Source organism: Anser cygnoides, chromosome 16 (genome assembly GCF_040182565.1).
Source record: "Anser cygnoides isolate HZ-2024a breed goose chromosome 16, Taihu_goose_T2T_genome, whole genome shotgun sequence".
Taxonomy (NCBI): Eukaryota; Metazoa; Chordata; class Aves; order Anseriformes; family Anatidae; genus Anser; species Anser cygnoides.
Genome location: NC_089888.1, coordinates 11,888,911 through 11,908,425, shown reverse-complemented (window position 1 = coordinate 11,908,425; position 19,515 = coordinate 11,888,911). Strand labels below are relative to the sequence as shown.

General features: G+C 60.3%; 2 protein-coding genes across 5 annotated transcripts in view; one reads left to right on the top strand and one right to left on the bottom strand.

Annotated features, from left to right (window-relative positions):
• The window catches only part of ACSS2 (acyl-CoA synthetase short chain family member 2), a 33,999-nt gene extending 24,606 nt beyond the window's left edge, over positions 1-9,393 (top strand). For all 4 annotated transcript variants that reach the window (XM_048080695.2, XM_048080693.2, XM_048080694.2 and 1 more), the window contains 11 exons: positions 1,626-1,763; positions 1,989-2,159; positions 3,053-3,186; positions 3,695-3,827; positions 4,203-4,259; positions 4,371-4,451; positions 5,115-5,223; positions 5,367-5,435; positions 6,171-6,347; positions 7,351-7,425; positions 7,632-9,393. In XM_048080695.2, the coding sequence (XP_047936652.2) occupies positions 1,626-1,763; positions 1,989-2,159; positions 3,053-3,186; positions 3,695-3,827; positions 4,203-4,259; positions 4,371-4,451; positions 5,115-5,223; positions 5,367-5,435; positions 6,171-6,347; positions 7,351-7,425; positions 7,632-7,759 (1,272 nt within the window). In that variant the 3' untranslated portion in view covers positions 7,760-9,393. The remainder of the gene's footprint in view (positions 1-1,625; positions 1,764-1,988; positions 2,160-3,052; positions 3,187-3,694; positions 3,828-4,202; positions 4,260-4,370; positions 4,452-5,114; positions 5,224-5,366; positions 5,436-6,170; positions 6,348-7,350; positions 7,426-7,631) is intronic.
• Positions 9,394-10,727: 1,334 nt separating this feature from the next.
• On the bottom strand, positions 10,728-18,905 carry GSS (glutathione synthetase). Its single transcript, XM_066978414.1, has 13 exons — positions 18,887-18,905; positions 18,035-18,165; positions 17,743-17,888; positions 16,948-17,023; positions 16,554-16,693; positions 16,350-16,466; positions 15,996-16,076; positions 14,965-15,042; positions 13,756-13,822; positions 12,972-13,166; positions 12,713-12,794; positions 12,297-12,486; positions 10,728-11,734 (listed from the first exon to the last, which is right to left on the bottom strand). Exons 2-13 carry the CDS (start codon positions 18,161-18,163, stop codon positions 11,611-11,613), a joined length of 1,425 nt encoding a protein of 474 aa, XP_066834515.1. The 5' UTR covers positions 18,164-18,165; positions 18,887-18,905; the 3' UTR covers positions 10,728-11,610.
• Positions 18,906-19,515: the final 610 nt, after the last annotated feature.

Genomic DNA, 19,515 nt, shown 5'->3' with positions numbered 1-19,515 from the left:
GTTCCAGGGGCTGCGTGCTGTGCTGCAGCTCTGACCCGCTCCGTGGGGCGGTGGAAGTTCGGTGCTAAAGCTGAGGGGGCCTTGAGGGAGGGGTGCCGGAAGGTGACTGCTGGGCCGCTGCGAGCTGAGCTTGGGAGTGTGTGCCGTGGTGCCTTGCTGGGAGCTTGCTGATGCGCCGGAGGCGTGGAAACTTCTCTCCCAGGTAAAGAAAACCCAAACAGGTGCCCCGGGGATCCGTGAGAGCTTTCCCAATGGCCTCAGCTATGCTGTGCTGTCAGCGAAGGGCCGGAGCAGCTGGTGTTCCTGCACCACGTGCGCAGGAGCCGCACGCTGACCACCGCTGCCATGTGGCTGTGGGATCCCAGCGCCTCCAAACGGTGCACGCACAGCTTTGGGGATGCAGAGAGTCGCTGTGCCACCCCGTGGCTGCTCTCTGCACAGAGATGCTCCAGCCGAGGGGATTTTGGGGTGCAAGACTTGCAGCACTGGCACTTGCTGCCCTCAGGCTGCTTCGTGCAGCCTGCAGCTCGGAGCCGCTGGGATCCAGCTCACTGCTGAGGACCAGAAGTTCCCTTTACCCACGTTTCCATCCTGCTTTGCTGGGGTGACATCCTCCTGTTTGCGTTTCTGCCTCTTGGACCAAAGGCACCTTCCAGCCCTGTCCGCTTGTGGGGCGGTCTTGTCCGAGGGGCAGCCTGGGGGCCGTGCACGGGCTGTCCCACACCACGGACCCTTGCTCTTCCTGGAGATGTGTCCCAGCTGTGAGCTGGCCTCCTGGTGCTGCGAGGCTCGGGGTCAGCGTGCCTGGCCTCGCGGAGGTGCGCGAAGCGGGGGTCTGCTCGCAGGCTGAGGAGCGCTGCCCGTGCGGCTGTCCCCAGGCTCCTCCAGGGAAAGGAGAGAAGGTCAGGTGGATTCGGGTCTTGCACTGAACCGTGCCATCCCGGAGACGGAGCCAGCCAGCGCGGCTCTCAGGGTGACCTCTGCCTGTCACCCATGGGTGCTGGTAGCCCCATTGCAGCTCTGGCACCTTTGGGCAGCTGCTGCTGGGTGTTTCCCTGTCAGAGCAGTCACTTCTCCTCAGGGTAACTAGCTTAAAATCTCGATGTAACAGATTTTCTGGGCTGCAGGGCCAAACGGTATGAGCCTGATGTGTTTCTGTTGGTCTCCGGTCGCGCTGCCATGGGGGTCGCTGCCAGGTGGCCGGGACCGGGGGCCACCAGTGGGTGCGCGGTGTGCTGAGGCTCGCTGCTTCGCTGTCTGACTGCAGCTCGGAGGCAGGAGAGGGCCTGTTTGCTGCAGAAGCGCAGAGCAGCTGGAGCTGCAGCACCTCTCCTGGCCGCTCCTGAGAGGGGTTTGTTTGTGTTGCCAATGGTTCGGAAAATCCGCTTCAAGTCTCGCAGCCAGACAACGTTTAAAGGTTTTCCTTGCTGGCTGCAGGCTGAGAAAGGAGCTGCCGGAGTGGGAGTTGCAGCTCCGATGCATGGTTTGCAGCAAGCAGCTGTGGGCAGAGGCCATGCTGTGAGTACTCTGGGCCAAGAGGGGTGACAAGGTTGGGGCTGAAGCCCCCTTGTCCCCTCTCTCTGCTTTTCGGGCCAGGGCTGTTCCTAATCTTGTGCTTTTCTCAGACCCCCTGGAATCCAGGCACAGACATGTGGTGGCATGAGCTGGTGAGCGGTGCCAGCACGGAGTGCGAGCCCGAGTGGTGTGACTCGGAGGACAAACTCTTCATCCTCTACACCAGCGGCTCCACGGGGAAACCCAAGGTATGCCTCGCCTGTAATGCTGAGTTATAGCAACCCCTCGGTGCTGGGAAACAGCGAGGGGTGTGCCGGGGGGGCCTGGTGGGCAGAGGAGCTGTGGAGGGGCTCTGCTGGTTGTCCTGCTCAGCTGCTCTTGGAGCTCAGAGGACCAGTGGTGCTCAGCTCGGCCCGCGAGGATGGGGGCCTTGGTGGAGCTCGCCCTGACGGCGCTGTGCCTTCTCCCCGCAGGGCGTGCTGCACACCGTGGGCGGATACATGCTGTATGCTGCCACCTCCTTTAAGTACGTCTTCGATTACCAGCCTGAGGATGTGTACTGGTGCACGGCTGACATCGGGTGGATAACGGGCCATTCCTACCTCACCTACGGACCCCTGGCGAACGGGGCGACTAGCGTGTTAGTAAGTGCTGGGCAGCCTCTGGGGGCCCGACTCCAAGGAGTTAGAGGTGGTGGCGCTGAGCTGCGTCCCTGCGTTGCTCTGTGGTAATGCAGCAGGACGTGCTGTTCTCCCTCGTGCAAAGCCCCACCACGCTGTCTGCCACGTCACAGTGCGCTGTGCTCTGCACAGAGAGCTGGCAGTCCCCAGGGAAGATGTGGGTGGCTTCCCAGTGGTGCTGGGGAGTGCTAGGCTCTGCGTGGCGGCTGGGTGGTTAGTTTTGTAAATGCTCCCGTGTTTCTTTCCCTTAGAAATGCAGGCCTTGTGTACTGGGGTGCCAGGGTTGCTGCAAACTAACGTGAAAGCTGGACCAGGAGCCAGGGAGTGATGTTATTGACATCTGAGGTGGATCTGGCAATCTGCATTTAATTCCTGTGCCTCTATCTCCTTTGGCAGCGTACAAATCGGGAACCAGAGGCCTGTGTCCGAGACTCCCGTGAGGAAATGCAAACAGGGAAATGTCATGCTGGGAGAACCCTTCTTAGTAGGGTTCTGGGTGCTTTTGGTTGTGGTTCCCTCACTCTGTTCGGACCGATCACCTGTGCCATGTGATACAGGCAGTGTCATTTGGGCTGATGGGACCGCATCACTGTGAGAGCCACCCAGCTGCCCTTGCTGGTAGGGTGTTTTGGGGGACAATTGCTAGGACACCAGCACCAGGAAGGTGCTAAATCCATCCTGAGGTAGCAGTACAAAGAGTCCTGAGCTGGACTGGTTTCACGCATGGTGCCCCTGGCATGCCTCTAAGGACACTGCTGGGGTCCAGCTGTTCTCAGCTGCTCGTGCTCGAGAAGGTGCCTCAGGTCGCTGGGAGGGAGCAGCAAGGATCAGCTGTGTCACTGCCCTCTCTCGCTCAGTTTGAAGGTGTCCCCACCTACCCGGACATCGGGCGAATGTGGAGCATTGTTGACAAGTACAAGGTGACCAAGTTCTACACAGCACCCACAGCCATCCGGCTGCTGATGAAGCACGGGGAGGAGCCCGTTAAAAAGTGAGTCAGTCCCCGCTGGCATGGGGGCCCCTGGCTCTGGCGTAGCTTCCTCTCAGAGCAGCGGCTTCCCCACTGCGCTTTCTGAACAAACCAGGACCTTTTGCCTTCAACCCAGCAGCTTGCAGGCTGTGTTGCTTTGCCCCCAGCCCTCCCTTCAGCATGGCGCTCCAGAACAGGCTCTTCTTTCTCTTTTCCAAGCTGCGGATCAGCTTGGAGGCTGCGGCTTTTCCCTGCTCCCCACCCAAAGCTCACGGAGGTGAGCTGGGCCGATAGCCCCTCTGTGCTGCAACTTGGCCAAGGGAAGGGAAGGAGCAGAGCCAAGTGGGATCTTGCAGACACCAAAACCACAGGTTTCCCCTCTTCCCCCACGGGTGAGGGCAGAGAAGGGGCTGAACCCCAGATACGTTAGGGAGGCCCAGGGATTCCTGCAGGCTCTGCAGTGCCGTAGGCTCACAGCTGCTTCCCTCCGTGGCCTGCTGAGCCCCTGCGAGCCCCCTCCTCTCTGCAGGCACAGCAGGAAGACTCTGAAGGTGCTGGGGACCGTTGGGGAGCCCATCAACCCCGAAGCCTGGCTGTGGTACTACCGTGTGGTGGGAGAAGAGAGGTGTCCCATTGTGGACACGTTCTGGCAGACAGAGACGGTGAGTCCTCACCTGGGTGTCTCTGGGACTTCTCTTTCCCTTGTGCTTCCGGCAGGCAGCAGGGTGTCTCGGCAGGTTTGCTGTGATATTTCTGTGCTGCTGTGGGGACTAGTTGTTTTGCTTGCCCAGGAGCTTACTCCTATAGTGGCTGGTGTAGCCTGCAAGTGTTGGTTCCCCTTCTCTCTCAGGGCCTCAGAGAGTCCATGGGGAGACCTCAAAAGGTTCCCTGCCAAGGTCTGCTCTGAACCCTGTTCTCTCTGTTTTCTCCAGCATCTCCAAAGCTTTATGCCCAAACATGGGCTCCCTGTCCCCTGCTGTATCCTCCCCAGCAGGTTGGCATCACCTAGACTCATTCCTTTTTGCCTCCCTTTACAGGGTGGCCACATGCTGACATCTCTCCCTGCTGCCACCCCCATGAAGCCAGGCTCTGCTGTGAGTACTTCCCTTCCTCCCTGGAGGGAAGGATCCCCACTCCCTCTAGTTAGCACGTTACAGTGCCTGGGCTCACCACCCTGTCTCCTTGCTGTCTGGTCCCCGTGGCAGACGTTTCCCTTCTTCGGCGTGGTCCCTGCCATCGTGAATGAGTCGGGGGAAGAGCTGGAAGGAGAAGCAGAAGGCTACCTGGTAAAGAGGGGCTGATCTCCCCCACCCTCCCCTTGTCTGCCCCCACCAGCTCCAGGACGTTCCCGGTACCGTAAGCACCTCTCTGCTTACCCTGGGCCCAAACAAGGCACCCTTTGGGTGGCAGGAGCTGCCCTTCACTGGCAGTTCTGTGCTGTGAACAAGCTGTTCAACTGATCCATGAAAACACTTGCACACACAGGCAAGGCAGGAGGAAGGGAACAACTTGTCAGCCAAGCTCCTTTCCTTATGCCAAGTGTGGAGAGACTTTCCCAATAGATTAGCACAGGGCAGCAGCTGAGCGTCATCGCTCAGGGCTGCCTCTGCAGCATCTCTGTAGCTGCACAGCACTGGAAAGACCAGGTTATTTTCCCTCTCCTTACAAAAGAAATAGTTCATAAAATCCCTGGGGGAGGTAGAAAGCAGCGTGTATTACCTTAGCCTTTGGAAGAGCTCCTCAGTGAGGTGGTTTCCTCCATGTCCCCAGGAGCCGCAGAAGGGTTATGTTAAGCTCGACAAGCCCTGGAGCAGCGTGGGAACTGAACTTGCTGGCCACTGATGGTTGAATTAGATTTAGAAACACTGACCAACAGCAGAGGCCGAGAGCTGGCTTGGTTAAGAGTTGGTTTTGCTCCCAGTGACTCAGGTTTGCATTTCTCCTTGTAGGTATTTAAGCAGCCCTGGCCAGGAATAATGCGCACACTGTATGGAAACCACCAGCAATTTGAAACCACCTACTTCAAGAAGTTCCCTGGGTACTACGTGACAGGCGACGGTAAGGGGGTCTGGGCGGCGTGTGGGTGCAGAGGCCTGAGGACAGCAATTAAAATCTTGCAGTGCCCTGGCCTTAGGATCCCTTATCGGTTGCTCTGAGGACTGGCACTGCTTCTTCACGCTGTCATTTCTGGTTATTTTTAGGCTGCAGGAGAGATAAAGATGGCTATTACTGGATCACAGGGCGAATTGATGACATGTTGAATGTTTCTGGTAAGAACAACTTTTGTCTTCAGTGGGAGCCGGTGTGCTTTGTGACGCTAGTTAAAGAGCCACCTTGCTTTTATGGGGGACAGCTCTGCCTCTGTGAGCCTGCCCAGCAACCTGTCCACAAGTCAGACAAGCCTGAAACTTGGTGACTGTGGTTTAATGCCTCCAGACACGGCGCACTGGAGGGAGGGAGCCTTCTGTAATCTCTTAGAGGAGGTCCTCAACCAGCATACGTGCTTCTGTGTCGGAGCATGTGGGGCCATGGGGAATCTCAGTCAGGGAGGGCAGGACCTTGCAGTCTCTGATCCAGGCTGTAGCTCCAGGTAGGGCTAACAGCAAAACTGCATCAAACCGCTCAGTGCTGTGTCCCCAGAGACAGTTTTCCCTCCAAATCCAGCTCCCTCTCAGCCTGTGCTTTGTTTAATCCTGCGGCCAGAGACAATTCACAGACCTGTTAAAGAAAGAAACCTGAAGATGGGAGGGAGAACAGCCGGGGGGGGCGCCTTGCTCTGCAGCCTGTCCTCCTGGGAGTGATGCCTGGCAGCCTTCTGGGGCAGCCCAACCACTGCACTGCTGAAATGAGTTTCTCCAGATGTTTTCTCAAGGAACAGGAACCCGACCTCTCAAACCTCCAGTTCGGGGCCTTTTGGGCTTGCAGAGCTCCTCCTGCCAGCTGCTGGGAGGCTGCAGGCCCCCAGCCCCACGCAGCTCTGCGAAGCACTGCCGTTCTCCTTCCAGGCCACTTGCTGAGCACTGCGGAGGTGGAGTCAGCCTTGCTTGGGCACGCCGCCGTCTCTGAGGCTGCGGTGGTCAGCCACCCGCACCCCCTGAAAGGGGAATGTCTCTACTGCTTCGTGACCCTGAAGGATGGCCACGAGTTCACCAAGAACCTGGCAGATGAGCTGAAAAAACAAGGTAGGAACAGCCAAACGTCTGGGAGGCTGTGTAGCAGGGAGAGGGAGGGCGGTGCTGGGTAGGCAGTGGAGGGGTTAAGGGCTTGGGCGCTTAAGGGTGCGTGTGGTCTGGGGAATGCAGCATGGACAACTGTGACAAGGTGCCCCCTCTGATTAGAGAGCACGGCTGGCAAAGACTAAAATTAGTTCTGCCGGCCTTTGGCTGCTCATGTGATGCCATCTCTGCCTTTCGGGAGCTGGCGGCCGCGCCGAGGACTGGGGTAGCCAACGGGTTGTTGTTTGCAGCTGTGGGCATGGCTCCCGTGGCTCTCCCTGGTGGGTTGGGACTTGCACAGAGCTGCTTGGTTACTTTGGGTGGGAAAGGGGCACGTTTGCAAGCCTGTCTCCTGCAGCCGGGAGGTGCAGGCAGCATTTGAACATCAGCTGTAGTGCAGTCCTCAGGCCAGCGTGCTCCTGCTGTGGGTGTGCAAAGCAGGGCAGACTGAGGTTACGGGGTTCATGCAAACTGTTTCAAATCCAGTCCGCTGTCCCCCACTGCCATAGTTAAATACTTCCCCGCCTAGGGTGGGGCTCTGGTGGTTTGTGCTCTGGGCTCGAGGCAGCTCTTACATTGCCACAAAGGACTGCAAGAAATGCATCCACGGGAGTTTCATCTCTGCAGCAATCCAGTAGTGAATCAGTGCTCTGTCAAAATGGTAACAGCGATTACTACGGCCATTACAGAGGGCTCTTGAAAATTGAGGGAATGAAAACAGGAGTGTTGCTGCCTTTGGGAAGATGTGCTGCACCCCTGTTGGCACTGCAGGCCTTGCTGCCCCTTCCCACAGCTCTGAGGCTGGGGTGCAGCAGCCCTGGGCCCTGCCCTGTGTGAGCGCCGGGCTCCCCTGGGAGCTGTGCTCTGGGTGTCTGAGCTCAGTCATCCTGCCTGAAAGGGATATGTGGGATCTCCTTGCACCTACAATTAAAATATTTTTTTCTCTCCCTTCACCCCTCTTTCTCCCTAGTCCGGGAAAAAATTGGACCGATAGCAACGCCAGATTACATCCAGTATGCCCCCAGCCTGCCCAAAACCCGGTCAGGTAAGGGGTCCAGTTACTGTGCTGGGGAGGACTGAGCAGTTCTGCCAGTGGAAGGGAATTATCCCGAAACTGCTTGTCTGAGGCTACTCAGATCCACGGGGAGAAACCCCGGGGCAAGCGGGATGCTGTGGGTTTGGGCACCGACTTCTGCTAGGGCTGCTGAAGAGATCCTGAGTCCTGCTTTCCTTTTGTGGCTGTTTCTACAGGGAAGATCACCCGACGGATATTAAGGAAGATTGCCAAAAATGACAGAGATGTGGGGGACATCTCCACCTTGGCAAACCCAGGCATCATAAACCATCTTTTCAACAGCAGATGCGACACTAAACTGTAGCAGCATGAGCTGTAGCAGCAGCGGTATCCTGATGAGCAGGTCCCTCAAATAACCACTGTCTGCCCTGGGAAAGAAACCTTCACCTGTTGAATCGAATGTACAAATATTAGAGACGAAGGGAAGGCTGGCCCCGGAGAGGCAGCATCTCGTGGGCGTGCCCATGCCTTGGAGGAGCACGCGTGTTGTGTCGCAGGTGGGAATCGTCCGCCTGAGGTTCGGCCTCGTTCACGCAGGGACTTGTGCTCCTCTGTTTTTCATCACCTTGTTCTTGATTTATTTTTATTTTGTTCTTTTTGGGAGGGGAGATGGGGTGTTAATTATTAACTTTATGTAGTTGAGGGGCCCTGGTGTCTTCCCCTCAGTGGGGAGGAACTGGGGGATTGTAGGGGAAGTGGTACTGGAGTTACTCAACGCTGGCAGACAAGGGAAGTTCATCTGCTACTGCCCACATACGGAGTAAGCTTCCTTTTCTTCTCAGACTGCTGTGAGCTGAGGAAGGACTTAAAAACACTTTCACATCATAACTACAACTGAGTTTTAGTCTTGCATCCACTGTCCAAGCTGGTTGCTAGTGGAGGTCCCCTAGCCTGAAAGGGAGTGAGGCAAGGCTTGAGGGAGCTCTGTGCTTTAGGGGGACTTTATAAAGTTTATAAAGAGAGTTAAAGCTCTCTTGTACCAAGATCTGCTCTGTCTAACGGCATGGTGTCATCTGGTTTATTTTTTCACAGCCTTGGCTCCTTTGCTCTGGCTGTGGAAATAAGGAGCCAGAGGAAGGGGGCGTGATCAGACGTGCTCCATGGAGCGCTGCTGCCACCAGCTGTGGGCTCAGCCTGGCCGAGGCAGCACAGCCCAGGCAGGGGTGGGTGCTGCTGATACCAAAGCAGGCAGGGGCACAAAGCTGTCCCCAGGCACCTATCCCACTGCAAGCAAACCACGTCTGGGTTACAGTGCACTGTGACCCCTGCTACAGCAAAGAACCCAAGGCACACAAGGCTGTGTCAGTCCTAGGTGATTTTTCATCAGGGGAAAAAAAAATGTTTAAAGCCATCTTTTGCTTTAATCTGACATGGCTTTAGGATGATGAGAGAAAACACCTCCAGCTCCCGAGTCTGAGCATCACCCGGGTACTGCCACAGCCACCCTTTCCTCTTCAAATCGCTCACACTGACCCCCAGCCGTGGGCTGAGCTGGGAGCTACTTCCTTGTACTGTCTGTAAAGAAATTCACGTGAGCTGTTGGAATTCCTATACTCAAACCAAAGGAGAAATGGGCTTTAAATCTTGCTGCAACAGCTGTTTAGCAAATGCCACCCCAGCCTGCCTGTAAACTGAGCTGACTTTTGGCTGGGCTGGAAAGGAGGAGGTGGCTCTTCCAAGGCTCAGGGGTGTTGCAGGTGCTCTGAGGGCTGTTGTCCAAGCCTCATTTCTTACCTGCTGCTCCCACCGGCATGGTACTTGTCTGTGATCTGTAATGTCAGTCGTGTGTCCCGTGTGCCACCTACTGCTCTGTGCCACCTCTTTGACAAGAATTCCTACATCTGCCCTCCTCCTATGTTACTATCGGTCTGCTACGTAATTTTGGCTGGAGACAGCTAGAATTCTATGCAAAATGGAATAAAATGCAAGGAAACAAAAGGGAAGCAGACTTAGAGCATGTGTGGGGGTTGTAGGTGCTGGTCTGGGGGGAGGCTGGTGTGGTCAGAGGGTGCTTTTGGACCTCAGGGCCATAGGCAGGGAGTGCCCTGGAAGCCAGGAGCATCGCGGGGCAGGGCCCTGCACCAGGGCTGGCCCCTGGCAGCTCTCCTGGGCTCGGGGCTGTACAGGGGTAGGTGATGAAGGCTGGGGCTGGCTGTGCTGTCCCCTGCCCTGGGCAGAGGGCAGAAGCTCCAGGGCCGGAGCCTGAGCCTTGGCTTCTCACGGGTCTCCAGCCATCATCGCTCTACCACGGTGCAGGGAAAGCACGAGGCTGTGCCACCCGCCTGTCAGCAGCCCCTGCATGCAGGCTGGGTGCGGGAGCAATGCCTGGGAGAAAGCACGTGCTGCGAGCAGCCAGGGGGTGCGGCACTGCCGACAGCTGCTGCTCCCTCACAGCAGCCCGGGGCTTCACCTGGGCACAGTGACAGGCAGCAGCCTCTGCACCACGGTCCCCAGCCTCACCTTCAGCTCAGCCTTCCCAGGCAGCTGCCTCCAGCAGCTCAGGGAAGCTCCAGTGCTTGCATCCTGCCTCTCCCAGCTGCTGCTAACCTTGTGCTCTTGCTGTGCGTTGCTCCAGCAAACCGCAAGCCCACAGACCCAGGCGAAGGTCTTTCCTCCTGGAGAGCAATCACCCCACGCCAGCAGCTGCTTCTGCTGGGCTGGAGCTGCAGCGCTGGGTGCCAGGACACATCTCCAACACAGAGCTGTGCAGACTTGCACCGAGCAGAGCAAAAACTGCCCCTGCAATAAAGGTTTGTGTAAGGTCTGTGCACAGCTGTGCAGCTGCCCAAAAGCCAGGCCTGGCCCAGGAGCTGCTTAAAGGCTGAGCCTGGCTCCTGCCAGGTGGGAGAACAGAAGGATAACGAGATGCTGAGGGGCTCCAGCGAGCTCGCAGCTGCCAGTAGGGCTTTTTGGATCAAACTGGGCTTCGCAGGGGTCATGTCAAACAGAATCAGCTCCCTTGAGTCCCAGCAGTGAGTTCAACCACCTTGACTAAAATTGCTGGGAGGAGATAGGGGTTGTCTGAGCAGGGCCCAGAGCCCCCAGCAGCCCCAACAGCTTCACCTGGAGCCCCAGGCACAGCTCAGCTGCGTGGGTGCCTGCCCAGCTGGGGGCAGCTGTGCCATCTACAATACAGCCGGCAGTGACAGACTCCTCCAGCTGTAACCCCAAGGACACAAAAGGCCCTCACCCCAATGCTCTGGGCACCCTGCAACGAGCTGGGCACCTGCTTCCCACGGCTCCTGTCAGACAGAACTGCCCCCAGACCGGTGTTCAGATTGAACGTACGTTTTAATCTCCGTTTGGGGGTAATCAGCCCCCCCAACATGAACCCCGACGTGGGAGTTGTGGGATTAGCCACAGAACTGAACCACTGCAAAGTGCCAGGTTAGTGACTGACGGAAGCACCCCGATGAGCTGGGTGGCCGCGCAGCCAGCGAGGTCGTTCCTCAGGAGCAGTGGCTTTACAGGTGCCACTGAAACAGCAGAGCTCAGGCTGCTTTACCAGTGCACCTCCTCGGCTGAGGAAGGGCCGGGGGGGGAAGAGGGGTGTGCTGGAGGGAGCGGCACGAGCCTGGGGGCTGGAGCGCCCGCGCTGTTCCCATTGAGTCAGGCAACCCGGAGGGAGAGATGTGTCTCGCCACCGGTGATGGTCCCACAGTGAAGCCAAGCGAACGTGTTGGCTGTGATGGAAGCTTGGCAAAGTTAAACCAGGGCAGCCGGCTGCTGCGCAGGAGCCACGAAGATGCTCAGACACAGGGGAAGGTGGAATTCTGAGCAGCAGCGCCTGAGCCAGGGCTGGAGGGGCAGGGGCCAGGCAGAGCTGGTCTCCGACCTTCGCCATGGAAGCAGCAAGGCAGAGGGAGGGGAGGCACAAGGGGCCACGCGTCCCACAGCTGAAGGCTGCTCCTCGCACCTTCACCTTCCTCCTCCCCTTCCCTGGGCTTTGGGTTTCGGTGCCTGCAGACAGTGCGGCACGAACCCGGGACCAGCGCAAGTTTGGGGCAGGGCAGGGCCACCCTCCGGCCCTGCAGCAGACCCCAAGGGGACACCCCCCACCCCGTGCACAGCCCAGGGCCGGCCCCAGCCTGTCCCCCCCCGGTAAGTGCACCCTGAGGAAAGCAGCTCGGCCCTGGGCGCAGCACAGCGCGGCGTTCACACCAGGTAGGGGGTGTCCAGCACAGCCACCCCGGCCGCCACCCCACCGTCCGCGTGCTCCACTGCCTTTGTCCGCAGGAGGTGGCCGGCCGCCTCGTTCATCACCAGCTCCTTGCCCTGCCTGCAAAGAGGAGAGCAGCTGGAGAGCGCTGGAGCAGAAAGCCCACGGCATTTCCACCATCCGGGACAATTTGAGCCATGTTCCCGTTCTTGGCTAGGGCACTGCAGCTGGATTGCTCTGCCCGCGAGCAACGTTGGGCTGCATGTGCTGCCAGAGCGCTTTTGTTTTAAATTGCACGAGAGCTTTAATCTACAACCTATGGAAACATTTCTGTGGGCCCGAGAGTTTTAAACAAAAGCGGCAGCTATTCAGGGTTGGGCACAACCACGTTAAGCCTTACAAGATTTCTGAGCTGGCCCGAAAAGCATACAGCGGCATGCAGGTCCCAGGAGGTCCCCCGAGTGACCAGGGATGGGACACTCCAGTTCACACCAGTAACCACCGGCTCTGTGGCTGAATGCAGAGCTCAGAAAGCTGCTGGCAGGTACAGAGGCCGAACAGCCACTGCTGTCCCCTCCCTTCCCCGGGACACCTGCCCTGCTGCTGGGCTCAGGCAGCCGAGGGAAGATGTTCCCCTGCAGCAGGGACACAAACCGCCCCGTACCACGAGCTGATTTCTTACCTGACATAAACACCGAAGATACCAAGCTCTGAGATGCACTCGGATGCTTTTAGGGGACTGTGAGCCCTCAGCAAGTAATTCCTTGTTGGCTGTGGCTGTATCTTATCCATCAGGATGTAGGAGGTTCTTTCAGGGCTGTCTTTGATCTTCTCCAGAACCTGCCTGAGCTCCTCGCCATAGAGGTTGTTCCCTGAGCACAGGACGGGCAGGTCAGGCGCCCCCCAGCGCAGCAGCAGCCGTTTGCCCCAGCAGCGAAAGCAGATGCAGTGCTTGCTCTGCACGTGCTGCCCGTGTTTCCCCCCCAGGTCTGGGACCCGGAGCAGCGCTCCCTCCCCGCTGTGACCTGTCCCCATGGCCAAAGCAGCTACAGGCTGTCCGAGCCCTGAGCCACACCAAGACCCCACTGCAGCTCATACCTCCGCCCTCCCGCTGCGGCTTCAGCACAAACTGGTCGGGGTTGGCGATAGCCGTAGCAGCTATCTTGTCACCCTCTTCACCCTGGCAGGAAAGAAGGCAACAGCAATGCATCAGGGAGGAGCAGGAGCTCCTTGATGGCCTGCTGTGAGCAGGACCACCAGGCTCCCGAGGCCACAGCAAAGCCCCTCGTGTTTCTTAACCAAGGAGGAGCGCCACGCATGCCAAGAGCGCCTGCACCCTCGCTCCCGCCCCGCTCACCATGTCCAGTGAGTAGAGCCCGGCGAACGTGGCTCGGATGCGAGCAATGGCCTCAGTGCGGCCGGGCAGCAGCTTCTCCAGGGTCCCCGGCCGGCTCAGCTCCTGCTGCACCTTCTTGGTGCCGGCCAGCTGGGTGGCGATGTCGGGGCACTTCACTGCCCTCGACCTCTCCAGCAGCAACCGCGCCTCCCAGTTCTGAGAGAGAGGGAGAGCGACCGGCCCATCAGAGCCAGGTTCTCTCTCCTCCTTCCTCTTCAGTTTTTGACAGACAGAGAAGCCCTGCCTGGCAGGGACGGCAATGGCGTGCTGGAGACAGAGCGGCACACGTGGGTCTGCCACAGCCCCGGGGAGCAGCACAGCCAGGCTGCTCCATTGCCTTCCCTTGCGCTCCCCTCCCCAGCTCGTCCAGCGCTGGTGTTTTCAGCCAACAGCATGATCTGCCATGCGTTATTACCACCTGCAGCCAATAGTCCCAGTGCACAATCGAGGACAGAAAATTATTTGTAGTTCAAGCCTAAACTCTTTAAGCAGGCGCTAATCCGTGTTAACCCGTATCACACAGCCACAACTCAGTGCTGCAGACGGGGGGGTGACCACACACGTGGCGACTGGAGAAGAAATCCACTCCTTTTTCTTATTACAGGAGCATTGCATGAGCAGCAAAGGTGTGTCAGCTTCCCAAAGCCACTTGGGTGGGACTGACCCGCCTGGGGCAGGACCACAGGGTGTTCCAAACCCTCTGGCACTGCCACAGAGCTTCTGGGAGCAAGCAGTGGGTGCTGACCTGCTGATCGTAGTTTTTCGGCACGTAGCCCTCTCTGTAGTACACCACTGCTACCTCCTGGCCATCCCTGGAACAGAAAGCAGCAGCCATCAGAGCCAGCAGCCACCAAGGGGGCTGCCAGGGCTCAGACGGTGTTTGCCCCTTCTGCTTGGCCTCCCGAGCTGCTCTGCTCCTCCTCGAGGGCGCACCAGCCTGAGGCACGGGGAGCTGGCGCCAGGCCTCTGCCCTAACCAACGTCTCAATAATTCAGGCACCCAGCCCAGGAGGGAGGCGAGAACCTCATTTTTTAGTAGCCTTGCATTCTTGCAGCTGAGGTGGGGACGGGATCCTTCCTGGATGGCGATTCCAGGCAGGACACAGCAACCTGCCCCAGAGCAGCCTGCCAGGCAGCCGTGGTACCACGCACACGAGCCTCAGCAGTGGAGCACGGGCAGGGAAAGCAGCACAGACGCTGCCACAGCCAGGCAGCACGACATAACGGCATTCACAGCGAGACAGGATGCTCTGGAGGAAGTATCTGCAGATACTTTCCCCTTAACTGTCTGGTGATGACAAACGTTCGTTCGTTAAACATGGCAGAGGTGCCAAAGGTCAGAGCATGGAAAAAAAAATAAAAAAAAAACAGCTAACAAGAGGAAAAATATTGGCAGGCAACCAATCTTCCTCATGCGGCTCCAAGCACGTTAGCCTGGGAACGGGACGAGCGACACGCCTGGGATCAGCTGCCGGCACGGGCAGCCCTCCGCAGGGTGAGGTCCTGAGCACGCTCAGAGCCAAGGGAGGCCGCAAGGACGCGCAGTGCTTCCTCCTCGAGCACGGGTAACCCAGCCCTGCTGCCGGCAGGGCATCACGTGGAGGCTCAACAGGAAGCGTCTTGGAGGAAACCTCTGAAAGAGCCAGGGTTTCTCGCTGCGTGTACGTGGAGGAAGAGGAGACCATGCAGAGCTCAGGAGGCTGCGGTTTGGAGGAGGGAAATGGGGTTTCCAGCTGTAAGGGACTGATGTGTGTGTGCAAAATCCTAGCACAGTGAAAACAAAATCAATTCAGCTCTAAGGGGAATTAGCAGCAGCAGGCTGGAGCACGGAGAAGCAGCACATTCTCAGAACACCGCTATTTACACTCAGAACTGTCACTGGCTGCGACTGAACGCTGCCAGGCACAACCCTGAGTGCCAGCACAGAGCCAGGCGCGCACACAGCTCGTACTCACATATACAGCCTCCTGGCTTCGTCCAGGGAGCCCTTCTCAAACACGTCTCGGAAGCGCTTCCTGATGACCCGAATGTTCCTAAAAGAGGAGCAGGACGGTCACACACCAGGCTGGGCACGGAGGCACTCGAGGAGGAAAGCTCAGGTGGAACCAGCAAGGAGCTGCTGCCCCTTCACCAAGCACCTCGGCACGCACCCCGCGGAGCAGGCGGGTCACAGCAGCTCCTGCTGCCCGCACCCAACCCGCATCCCCAGGCCAAACGCCGCAGGAAGCAGAGCATGTGCCGAAACGCCTGCGTTCCCCTTTCACCTCCTGAAGCGTTTCTGCTGGAAGCCAACAGCCTGCTTTTTTATCCCTACCGGACAGAGTCGCTCACTGCCGGCTTCCCAGCCAGCAGCAGCAGGCGTTGTGCTCCCTGGGAGCGCCTTTTATCGTCCTCCACACAGCGGCAGTGTGGCGCCGCAGACCCCACTGCTGGTGGGGCCGGGGTTCTCCCCGGCTCAGCCTCGGGGCTCGAGCTCCTCAACCCCCCCCTTCTGCAGCCCTTCGCCCCACAGACCTGCTTACTCTGCACAGATCCTCCACAGCGGGCTGGAAGCTCCGTTAATGAAGCTTTTACGAAAGACCCTCTGGCCAGTCCCAAGCTAGAGCAAGCAGGACCCCATTACCCCCGCTCTGCTCCTTGCTGGCTGGCCCACGGGACTGCTAGTCCCAGCGCGCTCTGGGGACTGCGTGGGGACCCCATCAGCAAGGAACCAGCCCCGGACACCAGAGGCTTTGGAGGCCGCCGGTGCTTCCAGCAAAGAGCCAGCGAGGGGCTCTGGGAGGTTCGGGTGAAGACGAAGGTGGGCGCTGAGGCTAGGCGGGAGGCCGGCAAAGGAAGGCTGAAGAGACCCCGGAGGGAAGTCCAGGGTAGAGGCTGCCCCGTTACCCACCGAGGCGCGCCCCCTCACAGCCTCGGAAACCGTGACATGTTCTGGCTTCACCCTCGGGTAGGTGACCACGTAAGAAGCCGACGGACTCTGCTTTACCTGTTCCATAGCTCATTTTCCACACATCGCTGATCAAAGATATTCCTTTGGACCTCCTCCACCAGGAACATCACCACAGCGCTAGAAGAGACACCCAGAACACCGTTAAACCCAGAGACCCCGGGACCCCCACCCACTGATCTCTGTGATCCAGGCTTCCCGCCCGGCTCCCCCGAGCCTCCTCCAGCATTTCCGCGGGCTGGCACGGGGAGCAGGACGGATCCCGCGTGATTGCCACACGCTGGGCACGTGCACAGAGGGGAAGGCAGGAGGAAGCTGAGCTCTGCGCGGGGCCGTTACCCCGACAGGCACCGTCCACAACGCACGGATGTAAAGCCAAGACGGGCTCCTCACCTCCGCGAGCCGTACAGCTCCCACGCCTTGGCAATGCCCGAAGCCAGCCCCTCGGAGGGGTTGTTGGGCAGCAGCCGCGACGCCTCCTCGGCCATCCCCAGCTCCTTGAGCACCCGCCTGTGGAACGAGAGCGGCTCCCAGTGCCTGGCCGCGGGCAGCCCCGCGGGGCCGGGCTGGGGCACGGGGCCGCGGCCGCTCCCTCACCCGTGCACGGCGGCAGTGCGGGAGGCCAGGCCGCCGAAGCTGGCGGCGATGGTGTTTATCTCGATCTGCTTCAGCGCTGGTGCCCCGGGCGCCCCGCAGTCGAACATGTAATCGGAGCGGTTTATGCCTAAAAACACGGACTGAGGCGGGGAGGAGGGGTGAAGTGGGACCCGCGCCCACCTCCGGGCCAGCCCCACCGTTCTCCTGCTGCCTCTGACCACACGCCCTTGCGGCGGCCGGGCCCCAAGACCCTCCCGAGGCAGATCTGGCCGCTCTCGCACTGACCAACACCCACACAAGGCGAGCCTGGGGGTGCGGGGCTTCGTGGAGCCTGCGGCAGGCACAGCCCCGGTGCCCTGCGGGTCCCGAGCAGCCACGAGTCCCCGCGCACTACCTGCGCCAGTCCTTCCTCCAGAACCTGCAGGTGGATCCTGAAGAGCCGGGCCGTGAAGTCGTCGACCTTGATAGTGCTGGAGGAACAGCAGGACAATGTCAGCCCCCTCGCCGGGGGAACGAGAAAATCAGTCCAGCAGACGCCCTGCCGGGGACGTTCCCCAGCACAGCCCGCGGGGCAGCGGCCAGGCTGAGCCCCGCGGTGTAACCGAGCGCCTCGAAAAGCCCCTCTGTGCAGAGGGAACGTCAGCTCGCAGGGTAGAGAAGAAACAAGCAAAAGAAAAGAAATACAGCAGAAGTCTGCGGATATGGGAGAGGAACCAGACTACAAGAGCTTCGCTGGATCGCCCCGACCTGCCCGTCTCCAAAGCCCACACACCGCGGTGCAGAGCGCTTTGCGGGGCTCGGCTGGCCACCGGCAGAGGCAAAATGAGGCCAAAGCAGGCTCCCAAGTCCAGGACTCGAAAAAGCCTCCGGCAACTTGAATTCAAAGCCCTGGCGCCAGCATGCTCCTGAGCGAGAAGCCACAAGGCTCAGACACTGGCAAAGCGAAAGGAACTGCTGGCCCAAAGAGACCCCAAAAAAACAACTGCTGGCCCAGGGAGACCCCAAGACTGACGGAGTTATGTGAGGACAAACAAAGCAGAAAGGAGAGGGTGCCTGCTGAGGGCAGGAGCGCACACCACACCCCTCAGCTCGAAAGACGGAGGCGGATGGAAGGCAGGGACGCCTGGAGGGTGACAAACACTTCCCAATTAACGTACCTCGTTAAACACAGTTAAGCACAAAGCGTTACCTGGCCAGAGCGCGCTCCAGGAACTCCCCGTCCTGGCTGATGGCGTCCACCAGCAGGTTGAAGTCCTGCTGCACGGCGTACGCTTGCCGGAACAGGGCGCTGGGCACGGCCGAGGGCAGCAGCGTGAAGGGCGCGTAGCTCACCACCTGTGCGGGGAGCGGAGGCAGTGCCACCCCGATCCCGGCCGTCCCCCCATAACCAGCCGAGGCCCACCCGGCGCGAGGCTGCGTGGGTTTGGAGGCCGGGGGAGGCCAGGAGAGGCCGGGGGAGGCCGGGGGGAGGCCAGGCTTACATCGGAGGCGTTGGGCTCGGCCTCGGTGCGCATCAGCACGCCCTCCAGCAGCGCCGCATCCACCGCCGCCAGGGCCGCCCGGCGCACGGCCGCCTCACCGCGCAGCGCCGCGTCCCACAGCCCCGCCATGGCTGGGGCACGGCAGCGTCACCCGCCGGCCCCGCACCGCTGGCGGGGGGACGCCCGCCGGCCCCAAACCCAGGGTCCCAGCGCGGGGGGCAGGGAGCGGCAATGCTGCCCTGCCCGGTGCCCCACAGAGCCCTTGCCCTGGCTGCACGGCCCCTTGCACCCCACAGCCCACTGCACCCAGCCCCCTATAGACCCCCGGCATCCTGCAGCCCACTTGCGCCCCATAAGCCACCTACAGCCCCCGTGCACTCTATAGCCCCACAGTCCCCTATAGCCCCCCTGCACCCCACGGCCCCACAGCCCCCTATAGCCCCCCTGCACCCCATGGCATACTCAGTCCCTTGTAGCCCTCCCGGACCCCAGGACCCCACAGTCCCCCACAGCCCCCCTGCACCCCACAGAGCCCTGCACTCTGTAGCCCACCCAGCCCCCTGTAGCCCCCTGCACCCCACGGCCCCGCAGTCCCTACAGCCCCCCTGCCCTCTATAGCCCACCCAGGCCCCTATAGCGACCACAGGATCCCATAACCCCACCATACCCCCCCTGCACCCCACAGCCCACCCAGTCCCCTGCAGCCCCCCCAGACCCCGTGGTCCCACGGTCCCCGGTGGTCCCCCTGCACCCCACAGCCCCCTGCGCCCCGTACCCCCATAGCCCCCATAGCCCCCATAGCCCCCATAGCCCCCCGCACCCCCTCCCACCACAGCCCCGCCCGTCCCGTACCTGCTCCCAGTGCTCCCTGCCCGCCCCGCCCCCACCCGACGCTGATTGGCCACGTCCCGCTTCCTGCCCCGCTGATTGGCAGCCGGCGGAGGGAGAGGGGCGGGGCTTAGGGCGTGCGCGCGCGCTGGGCCCGGGGGGCGGGGGCGGGGGCGGGGCTGGCGTCACGGTGGTATGACGTCACGCCGTGACGTCACTCCGGTCCGTGCGGCCGCGGAGGCCTCGGGGGGGGGGGGGAGGCCGGCGTGAGGTGGGGGCTGAGGCCGTGGCCTCGCCTCCCTCCTGCGCCCGGGGCTCTTCGTTTTTCCTCCCTTTGGTCGGGAGCTGTGGGTCCCTGCCGTAATTAACGCCGTTAATCGGCTTAATTAATCAGTCGCGGGTGTGGAAGGGGAGGGCCGGAGGGCCTGCGGCGTCGGGGGGGGGCGCAGGGCGGCTCGGGGGAGGTTACCGATAAGACACGGCAGGCTCGGGAAGCATCTGGCACGTTCCGCGCAACAGCAGACGAACAACAGCAGCTGGGCCGTTGTCTTCACGTGCTAAAAATAGAGGCGAGCGAGGCCGAGAGGAAAAGCGCTTTGTGGCGGCAAACCTCTCCCCCGGCCGCTGGGCCTGGGGGCTCGGGGGGCTGTCGG